This window comes from Rhopalosiphum padi, chromosome 2, assembly GCF_020882245.1.
Source record: "Rhopalosiphum padi isolate XX-2018 chromosome 2, ASM2088224v1, whole genome shotgun sequence".
Classification (NCBI taxonomy): domain Eukaryota; kingdom Metazoa; phylum Arthropoda; class Insecta; order Hemiptera; family Aphididae; genus Rhopalosiphum; species Rhopalosiphum padi.
The window spans coordinates 78,270,015-78,282,118 of NC_083598.1; the positions used below are offsets into that span (position 1 = coordinate 78,270,015).

The 12,104-nt window shown below is 26.8% G+C and overlaps 1 protein-coding gene across 3 annotated transcripts; it reads right to left on the reverse strand.

Annotated features, from left to right (window-relative positions):
- Positions 1-87: 87 nt before the first annotated feature.
- Positions 88-11,263, reverse strand: LOC132920602 (uncharacterized). Of its 3 annotated transcripts, XR_009660749.1 has the most exons (4): positions 11,161-11,263; positions 8,246-8,313; positions 7,272-7,386; positions 88-1,311 (listed from the first exon to the last, which is right to left on the reverse strand). XR_009660749.1 is itself a non-coding variant. In XM_060983106.1 (3 exons), the coding sequence occupies exons 1-3, from the start codon at positions 7,693-7,695 to the stop codon at positions 1,220-1,222; spliced, it is 330 nt and encodes a 109-aa protein (XP_060839089.1). In that variant the 5' UTR covers positions 7,696-7,725; the 3' UTR covers positions 88-1,219. The 3 variants fall into 3 exon arrangements, 1 of the variants encoding a protein (XP_060839089.1); XM_060983106.1 differs by lacking the exons at positions 8,246-8,313; positions 11,161-11,263 and adding an exon at positions 7,573-7,725; XR_009660750.1 differs by lacking the exons at positions 8,246-8,313; positions 11,161-11,263 and adding an exon at positions 7,838-8,045 and having other exon boundaries at positions 89-1,311.
- Positions 11,264-12,104: the final 841 nt, after the last annotated feature.

Consider the following 12,104-nt stretch of genomic DNA (forward strand, 5'->3'; position numbering starts at 1 on the left):
GAAGTTTAGATATGTTTTGTTTAAGTTATTCATACATTTATAATACAATAACTCAAATCTTGTAAACACAACACACTCTTCATAAATATATTAATATTAATATTAATCAACAAATTTTGAATATGGCATAATAATGTATTAAATAGATGGACTAGTGCTAATATAAACATTTGATAAACATTTCAAGGTAACTACAAATATTTACTTTTGAGTTAGACTAAAAAAAAAAAAATTTGTCAAATCATAATTTATACTATTTTATCCACACATCTGTAATCAATTATATAATATAATAATTTGACTTAAATATTATGATTTCTATTATATCTATTTTATCCAATACATGGGTATTTTATTTTGTTATTAAGGGGATTGGAAGCGGTGACTCTGTCTTTGTCTAATACACGTGGAACATAGATATACGCCTGACAAAAATTAAGGTACTTCTAGTTATTCGATTTAAAATATGTAAAGATGTTTTAATTGGTATACAAGTTTACTTTGCATCGGTCGAAGCACTTTTTCGATTGTTTTATTATTTAAAATAAATATTTTAAATTTGTCAATTTTTATTATTAAATATATTAAAAATATGCTTTGACCGATGCAAAGTAAACTTGTATACCAATTCAATCATCTTTACATATTTTAAATCGAACAACTAAAGTATCTTAATTTTTATCAGGCGCGTATAGCTATTTTTCCTATATTCCACGTGTGTAAGACAAAGACAGAAAATCACTGCTTCCAATCCCCTTAATATTAAGGATCAATGACAATGGATCATTAGCCTAGGATAACAATAAATACTATTATATAGTAATATGTACAATACTAGACAAAACATGATGTTTACAGTTTTTATCTAAGTGTATTTGTTTGTATTGGCACAGGTAGGAACAGTATAGTTATATGAGGTGGGGAAAGGGTGGCGTTTGGTCGCCTTTTTTAATTTGTTTAAATGTATAATGATCAAGAACACTTATGAAAATTATTTATTGAAGATGCTCTTATAGTTGTTATGTTTATAAAATAGTACAATTGCAAAAAATATATATATTTAATATATAATTACATTGATGCAAGGGGGCATTTTGTGAAACTAAAAAAAAAAAATTGTTTAAACTTGATCTAAGTATATTTATTGAATTTTTGCTTTCTGTGTGTGCATATTATAGGTAATTGATCTTGCCAGTTAATATACTGCAATTATATCGTGTTATAGTGACAATTCAGGCGTTGGCTGGATTAATTGTCTTTGTTTGAAGTATTCAGTATTGTAATGAATAAAACGAAAAATTGGATCATTCCCTGTAAATAAAAAAAAATTACATAAATTATAGTCATTAAAATATAAAATAAGTACCTATGTTAGTCACTTAAAGATGAGTACTTACATAATATAGCATTTTGAACTTATTTTTAATTATTAAACTGTATTTTTTTTAGTAAATTCCTTTTAATTGCTAATATAATTTTAATTTTTACTTACAATTTTAAAAGTATTATCAGTATTATATACAATTATATAATATTTGATAGATTAATATTATAGGTCTTTTAATTTATGTCGATGAAATATTTTATTTCACAGAATAGATGTATCAACTATTATTGTAAAACAATTATTATTTGTTATTTTTTAAATAAGTAAGAGTGTATAAAACTATAAGATAAAATATAGAAACTTAAAATTAAGTTTAAATTTAAAGTTTTGAATCTATCGTATTTCAGCAGGCGTTAAGAGGCCGTCGTGGTAAAAGTGTTACGTATACAACGCTCAAGAGATGGCGTTGAATTCCATCTCGCCGCCGTCGCGGTAGGCCGTAACCACGCCCATCGTGTACGCGACGGGGTCCGCGTGTTGTAATCGCGGGAGAGGTACATTATTATTTCACGGACGGTCGTGCTGAACGTTTCGCATCAAACGTCATTACAGGCCGTTACGTAAATTGTCGCCCGTGAATTCTATACGGTGCGCTGGCTCGCTACTAGCTCGCAAGTCGCAAACCTATTTTTTAATTAAAGCTCCTGTTTGCTTAAAAACATTAACCAATAAATTAAGCCTACAAATTATTATACACCAGAACTCGATTTATATTTCTAACCCAATTACTTTTTAAAATACATGTGAAATAATAATTTCATTACGATTAAATAGATTTTTTAGCAATAGTGTTGCGTATTTTACGTTGTAACTTATAAGTGACATGAAACAATTTTTGTACGATAATATTTTAATCTCCTAAATAAATATTAGCAACATTTTAAATAGTTTTGATTAATAAATATTGGTGTATTTACTTATTTTAATTTTAAACATATAATACCTACATAAAATAAGTATAAAAAATGTTATAATCAGGGCTGTGAATTTATTGTTTTAAAAATCATAAAAAAATTAATTTCAAAAATGTTATTGACATTTATAGAAAATAACCTAAAAAGTTGGTAACTGAGTATATCAGTACACAACTCAAAACAAATCAAAAATTTTTGAAATTTTTTTCACGTATAGAAAAGGCTAGTATAAACATAAACATTTAGTGAAAATTTCATATGTTTACGATCATTTGTTTTAGACTTACACCAAAAACCAAAATCGATTTTGTCAAAAACCGATTTTGCGTAAAAATTCTCGTTTTTTCTTAATTTTTATTTTGTTTTTTGGGCGCTTTTAAGAACTATATTGGAAAATTAAAATTTTGACCTCCCAAAAAAAAAAAAATATAGGTATATAAAAAAAACACATCATTGTAAAACCAATACATTAAATTCTTGCTCCGCTCAGAATCTAAAATTTTAAAATTTTAAATGTTCGTAATCAACTAGAAACAAGTCAAAATGTTTTGGAAATTTTATCAAGTAATTGATAAATATACATATGGTTTACATTCCAAGTGTCTAAGGTTATTCGTTTTTCAAATCAAGTGAATATATCTAATGTAAAAATTTCAACTTCAAACGCTCATAAAAATGTAATTTGACTTTCCGGTAGAGATTTTTGTTTTTGATAAAACTAAACAAACTTATGAGGAATCTTTTATTAAATTTTCATGAATTTCTAATTCGAAATAATTTTCACATTTTCGTTATTTTTACGTCTTTTGTAAAAAATCGAACTCTAAATGCTAATAAAAAAATAGACACTGTATTTTTAATATTTTTTAACTAATATTCTAACAATATATATAAGGAGCCTTGTATTACATTTGCAAGATTTTTGACCCAACGAATACAATTTTATTGACATTTATAAACAAAAAAACTAAAAAAATTGAAATTTGAAATTGTCCGTAAATAACTCAAAACGAGTCAAAATATTTTAAGAATATTATTATGTATAGAAAATGAGAATATAAACATTTAGTTAAATTTTCAAGTATTTTCAGTTATTCGTTTTTGAATTTCAATAAAATAAGAAAATCGTTACATGAGAAATGATGGAGTGAATATCCAATGTCATAAAAATTTGATTTGAATTTCGAATAGAGATTTTTTTTATAAAAAATTAGACGAACTTACGAGGAATCTTGATTAAATTTTCAAATCATAGATTTAAAAAGAAAAATTTTTAAGAATTTCTAACATAAAATAATTTGCTCATTTTTTTCAATTTTATGTATTTTATATTTTGTAAATTAGAATTTAAATGCTTATAAAAAAAATGTAGCTATGTATTATTAATATTTTTCAACTACTGTTAGAAGCCTTTTATTAAATTTTCAAGCTTTTTTACACAACAAATCAACAAATAACATTTTATTGACATTTATAGAAAAAAAACCTAAAAAGTTGGAAACTGCAGAGTACCTATATATCCGTAAACAGTTCAAAACAAATTAAAATATTTTGAAAATTTTATGGTGTATAGAAAATGATAATACAATATTACAGTGTACTCTCGGTAACTCAAAGTTCACAGGGAAAAAAATAATTGGACTAACTACAAATATATCGAGTTATCAAAATTTTAATGTAGAGGCGTAGCCAGGGGTTTTTTATGGTGGTGGGGCTAAATAATTTTAACTTGAGTTATTGAAATTCAAAAACAACAACAAAACAAAAATATTGAAAATATATTAACGTTGATTTGCCGTTAACATATTTACTATTTTAAATAATTAAAATTTGTAAGACAATTTCCGTATTTAAATTTAAAAAGGGTGGAAAAGCAAGTATCGCTCTGCTGTATAGTAGTGATGGAGAGTAGGTCACTATAATGGATGTGTTAAATTTGAATACAATGACAGGTATCATTATTGTATACGAAATCGATTCTGAATGATGATGGAGATAATTTGTCAGTCTAGGATTATATTATATTATTAGCTATATTTAAATTGTAATATATTGACATATCGTTATTATTTTACGCAATTTCGTAAAATATTTAATTTCATACGCTCGTACATTTTTTTCTACATTGTCGCTGGAGTTTTTTTTTTACAGTGATTTGAAGAAAATAATGTTATAGAGAACCTTGTATTGGGTTTTAGATATAAATCACTTAAACATTATGAATTTTCAACTTAAAAATATCTTGCAAATTTTCGCGATTTTGACATATTTAGTAAACATTTGAACTTTACATGCTTAGCTTATAAACAACAATTATGACTAACAATTTTTGAATTTTTTTTTACTACGCTAAGTGCAACTTATTACAAACCTTGTATTATATCTATTTAAAAAATTTTTTGAAATGCCAAATTTTTTTTATTGGCATTTCAAACAAAAAAACTTAGACATAGGTACATCGAAAATTTCAATTGTCAATAAATAGCTTAAAAAAGTCAAAATATTTAGACTTGGTGAAAATTTCAAGTATTTAAAATGATTTTTTGTGTTATACAGCAAAATAAAAAAATCGATATTTTCGAAAATTGATTATGCTTAAAAATTCCCGTTTTTCCGTTCCTTTTTTAGGTTTTTATTTGACGTTTTTGAAACTACTAGAAATTTTAACTCACCAAAGTATCATTTAGATTCATTTTCCATTTCAAAGAAGGGCTGAAGTTAAAAATTAAAGCATTATTTCTACTCCTTTAAAACGTGATGACATACACGAAAACAAGTTGGTGCATTTGGGAAGGTATAAATTAAAAATTCCTAGTAATTTTCTAAAGAGCAGGGAAAAATAGACATTTTCACGCAAAATCGATTTTTGACAAAATCACAAAATCAATTTTGGTTTATGGTGTAACTCTAAAACAAATGACCGTAGATACAAGGAATTTTAACTGTTTGTTTGTTTTATATTATAGAATTTTCTAAGCACGATAACATTTTTAAAATACTTAAATTATTTTTTAACTATTTACTTTTTAAGTTTCCAATTTTTTTAGTTTTTTTTCTATGAATGTCAATCAAATATTATTTGTTGGGTAATAAAAACTTAAAAATTAAGGACGAGGCGCCTTATATAAATTATAATAATTGAAAAATATTAATAATACATTTTATACATAGTCAGTAATCACATTTTTTTTATAAGCATTTAAAGTTCGAATTTTGACAAAATATAAAATACAAAAAAATGAAGAAAATGTGCAAATTATTTTGTTAAAAATTCATAAAAATTTTTCTTTTTAAATCTAAAATTTAAAAATTTAATACAAGATTCCTCGTAAGTTTGTCTAATTTAAAAAAAAAATTACCTCTACCAGAAACTAAATTAGAATTTTTATGAGTTTTTGAAAAGTTCAAATTTTTACAACATTGGTATATTCACTCGGTTTATTATGTACCTAGCGATTTTCTTATTTTGTTGTAATTAAAAAAACAAATAACTGTATCTAGATATTTTAAATAATTTACATTTTACACTATATGTCTATTTTATCAATTGCTATACTTGATAAATTTTCAAAACATTTTCACTCTTTCTGAGCTCTTTACGGACATTTTCAATTTTTTCAATTTTTTATTCAATAATTATTAATTAATTAGTTATTATTTGTTGGGTCAAGAAGCGTGAAAATTTAATTCAAGGCTCATGTAGATAAATCGTTACAATAGCATTTGAAAAATATTAAAAATAAATGGGTACAATTTTTTTTATAAGCATTTTAAGTTTGAATTTTGAAAAAATTTGTTAAATTTTAAATTATTTTGTAGTTAAAAATATATATTATAATATATCAAGGCTGACTCTCCGTCTTCGAGTTTTTCTTATACAATGATATTATATCATTGAATTCAAATTTAACACAATAATCCAGTAAGTATATAGTGACTCACTTGTAACCTACTGTAAAGCAGATCGACACCCACTTGCCTACCTTTTTTTACTTATACAGTTATACTAATTTAAATTTAAAAAATTTCGTCTTGAATGTCAATACGCTAATTTTATAGAACAATTGTCTATAATTGAAAAAAAAATTGTTTAAATCGTACGTTTTCTAGCTGATTTGTGACAATTTTACGATATAGTATTATGTCGTAGTTCCATTTTGCGTAAAATACGATAGTAAATAAAATTACGAATTATAACATCGAAAAATAAAATAATATTATTTATTGACAAAATTATTATTTTCGTATTGACGTACTTGGCTATTTATAACCAGTGCGCGGCTACGATAAATAACCAGTTTTGACCTATGGCTGCATATGCAAGCGGGGTGGTGGAAGAAGTACTATTTCAGAACGCTGCCGCTGTAATCGCTTTAGCAGCACATGACGACGGCAAATTCGTAATTTTTTTGCCAAAAACATGCTTTCGTACTTCCAATAGTACTCAGGCCTCGTTGATCGTAGAAACATGATTTTGGTATCAAAATAATCACGAGAAGTTGTACTAAATATTCTTGGAACAGATTTTCGATATCTAAATTTGCCGATTTTATATGATTTTTTAAAAAAAAGAAAAATTTTACAAATTTCAAACACATATAAAATTGGAACGAAAAAAAATTTTAAAATTCTGTTCCAAGAATATTTAGTACAACTTCTCGTGATTATTTTGATACCAAAATCATGTTTCTACGATCAACGAGGCCTGAGTACTATTGGAAGTACGAAAGCATGTTTTTCGGTCGATTTTTTTCTACTGGGACGGCCTCTTAAATAGGTAGGAACAGTGAACTTGACACGAATATGTGCACTGTGGTGATTGATTATAAGATGGGTGGATGGATAGAAATATTAAATAAATATAATAAACTTATTCATTTTTGAATAGTTGATTAAGCAGCAGGTGAATCATCCAATACAATAAAAAAGTAAACAATTTATATGGCTATACAATATTATAATATACATACACACTTCTGTAGAACTAGAGTCATCAGAGTCTGTGTCGTCCACATTGATGTTAAAGATGTATTCCATCTGCTGACTAGCCGACGTAATGACGGTAGACAATTCCCTCGAGCTTGTCTAATCGAATCAAAAATATAAAAAAAATATATATATATCAATATATCATACAATAATTATAGGACGAAACGAAAACGTGTGACATTAACTTATATTAATACTTTATTTATTTTTTAGTAATATTAATGGAGGTTTTAATAATACGAAATAATTATTTAAGGTCGTCGGCATATAATAATGATATACCTCGCGAATTGGCAAATTAATATCATTTATAAACAAGTTAAATAAAAGCAGTGCAATACGTGACCTCGAGGGACACTCGAAGTTACATGAAAAGGTTTGAGTAAAAATGTCTGTATTTAACATATTTATTTTCCTATTTTATATAAAAGTGACTAGCCCTGAGTGCATTAGGTTACGAAAATCTAAACAATATATATTTACACAGTGGGGCTAAACAGAATTCAGGGAGGGGAGGCTATATAAAGGAAATAAGTGGGCTGCTTACTGTTCTTTAGGATCGGTTAAAAATGTATGCTGCACCCGACACAAAATCCTGCGCACGCCTATGAGTTACGCACAATGGGATAATTATGTCCATGGTAAGATCTACTATGACGCCAATATCATCGCCTCGGTTGACACTTTCGTCATTATTCCAACTATACGCATAAGGAATCGTTGGATCACAATTCCAAGCGATCACATTTTCCAAATATCCAGCATACTATACGGTTAAATAATGTGTAAAGTATTTTGTGATTTGGTCAAAAAATATATATATATATATATTAATATTGATGATTAGGAAAAAAAAATCATATTTATTATTTATAAACTACTATGATATAAATTAATAACCAAGTTATAGTGACTGTCAAGTAGTAGTTTATACTACTGCATGTACTGTACTTACTTTGTCTACAACGTTCGCTGCGTAAATGGACTCATCGTTCGGAACTTCATCGGAGTTTCAAAGAAGACCTGAAAAATATATTTACTATAATAATATAATGTAAACAGTAAACATCATATCCGTGCATAATAATTACTATTAAACTTATACAGATTATTAGGTCTAATAGCAATTTAAGGGTTTCGTAGCCGTGGGTACCTAATAAATAATAATTATTATATGGGCGTACTCAAATATAATATAATTGTAATTTGTCATCCGTATAGATTCGGTATGTATTGCAATGGATCAATATCATTAATTACAGCGATAGAAAATGTATATTTAATTGGTTTTTTTCATTTCAAAATTCTACGACATACGCGTTTATCAAATACCAATATTGGGAGTATATATACATATACTCGTATTATGTGTTTAGGGCCAACTTATGGTATATACGTATATACTATCTTTAAAAAAATGCAATATGCATATACGGAAAGCTTATTGCAGTGAGCGATGGAACATTGGAACGATTTCGATTTGAATCAACGATCAAGTGCATTCATAGAAAAATAAAAAATAATTTATATATAGCATGTATATTGTATATATAAATATCAATATCATAAATTAAAATATTCAGTAAATTTGTGTGTATCCTATGCAATAACATAATGCAATTATATATTATGTTAACTGCGTTCATGTTGTAGCTATAAAAATATAATATAATACGTAAATAATTTAATATACAAAATCTAAATGACACCAAATACATAATATTTATTATTCAGTATACCTAAGTCCCACACTGATATATTTTATGTTATTTGGAACTTTTTATAATACAGGCAAAACCGGTCCATAGTACCTTTTTTAATTTTGTAGTCAATTAACATCTAACGATGAGTAACTTGTGATGACTTGCTCGCCCAATTTCAAAATATGAAAATCACCCTTTTTCCCACTAAACCCTATTTTGAAATTCAACTTAAGTACCTATTTCAATATGGTACTTGAAATGTCTTTTGGGTATTATTTCAAGAATATTATAGGTAATTGAATTTAGTTTTTGATTAATAGCCAACCGTGTTTGAGATACAATAATTGTTTTTCAAATAAATAAAATTGGGCTAAGAACGATCTATATAGATGCTCCTGATGATGCTCATAATCATAAATTCATAACTATGTATTTTTGGACACATACTAGTTGCGGACAAATTATTTCAGGTCAATATTATAACATAACAATTGCGGACACGCGTTTCGTTGTCATAATACTAATTGCGTACAGAGATTATTTTTAATAAAAACCACGTGAGTTTTCCGTCAATCACACGTAACTTTTTAAGTTTTTCACTATACATTTTTATACAGAAAAATAGAAAATAAACGAACAGAAAGACAACACTACGACAGATATTAAGCAAGCGAGTAAGGTTGTCGATAAAGTGCAGATTAAACATATTTTTTGACAGCCGTTTCAAAAACACCTGCACAATCTTAATGGTGATAAATAATATATATATACATAATGTATATATATTAATCGTTAATATCGAACAGTTCCCAACGTCCACAATCGTTAATATCAAAAATAATAATTGGACATTTATCCGCAATTCGTATCTTATATTTGTGTCCGCAATTCGTATGTTACCTTTTTAGATTTCGTCCGCAACTCCCGTGGTTTTTGTCACTTTGTCCGCAATTCGGAAACACCGGTATTTTTGATTAGTATAATCATAATCTGATAGGGTGGAGAACGTAGTTTTTTCATTTTAGTTTAGAGTATGCCACACCCGCATATGTTGTCGTAGTCTTACAATCGTGTAACATGGAAAATTTTCGTACAGTAGGATTAATTTTGTGTATTGAGCTTAAATATTAGAGTGAAATGACCTATTATTAAACTTAAAGGTGAGAACATTTTCTGTGTCCCCTTTTCGGTTTTTTACGATATTTTAATTCTTAAGTGAATTATGAGCATTTTTAAATTTAAATATTTTACATACTCACAACTATATAGCAAACAGTTCAGTAAACATAATGGTATAATACGTAATACGTATATTATTAGTATAGTATATACGTTTAGCTGAGTTTGTTTCTCGTTAACGATAGGTAAAACTTTATTCGTACATACCTTACGTTGGCACGTTGTATATCTACGTGTGTTTAACGTCGACAATTTGGGTTGGTCGAAATTACGTGTATACAGAACGATTGATATTCGTAGGAAATATTGGATTTTATACCGATTTTACACGGAAAATATACGTTGTAAATATTTGTTTCTATATTCTATACTGATCAGCAATCATATACCTATACGAAAGATACCTATAGCCTATAGGTACGTATAAATTATTTGTAATAAGTTTTACACGAAAAATAAAGGTACATGACGTTTGGTTTGAATCTTTATGTAGGTTATACGATTGATAAGCTTCAAAACTTGATAAGGTTATTAATGATTATCAGTGGCGTGCTCACGTGGGAGAGATCAGGGTGTCATATCCCCCCTTTGGATTTTTTTGTTATGATATATTGTTTACATGAAGAAAAAATTTAGGGTCTGTGACAAGTTAAAAATAAATATCCCCCCTTTCAAATAGCTGAGCACGCCACTGATGTTTATTAAACGTATACTATTTGTGAAATAGGTATTACCTATCCGTCTTTTGACCCAAAAATATATTACAGTTAACTATTCTTAAACTAAGCAATCAAATTGGACTCTGGGAAACTCCACACTTGTGGGCACCTTTCAACTAAAAAAGGTGTTTAATTTTTTGATATACAAAAACTAAGACTAAGACTACAAAGACTAATAAATTAATAATTATGTTATATTAATATATGATATTATATTTCATTATATCATACCATATTAGGACTATTAGGTACTAAAGATTTCTACCTACCTAACTTAGATTTGTATCCCTTGCTTTCTATTTTTCAAATCGTTGTAAAAAATCATTAAAATCGATTACCGATTTTATAGTTCTCCTTACTCTTGAACACAACTGACTAATACTAAATAATAAAAATTATACAGAATGTATACTGCACGTCTGTAGTACATAATTATCACAATATTTAAAATACATCACAAAGCAGATAGGTAATTAGTAATTAGGTTGTTGTGTGGGTGTGTGTGCGTACTTATCGGCGACGAATATACATAAATTGCCCATATATTACGTTAAGGTGTGACGACAATTATCGGTATACCTTTCTTTACTTAATAAAAATAATATGGCTATTCTGCAACAGAGACAAACATAAATACCTACTATACCAGTAACGAGTACAGACGATTATCTCAACTTACAGGTTTATACTGTTTAGAATAGGTAAAATGTATTTCTAAAAATAAATATTAATATTTTCTAAACTAAACATTTATTACTATCCTCATAACTCAACGATTTTCATTTAATCAAAGTTTAACTGTTGACAATTTGTGTTACGTATTCATTGTACCTATAATTGCAGACTATTTTGTTCGTCGTTTTTGAAATTAATAGCTACATATTATGAACATATTTAGAAAGGTATGAACCAAAAAATCAGAATGATTCAAATCCAATCACGATATATTCTTGAAGATTATTCAGCATGAATGTTGTTATACTTATAAATCAAGAAAAAAAAAGATTTAAATTAATTTTCATATGAAAAAACTATACACTTTTTACAAAAATAAAATCGACTCTTAAACGAAAAATGTGTATAATATACGTAAATCTATATTGTCACCTTTGTCTAAAAGTATTGGCGTATAGTTCATGATACTATAAATTGAATAGATATTAATGATATTATTATTATTGATATTAAAACAATAATATAATATATATTAAAG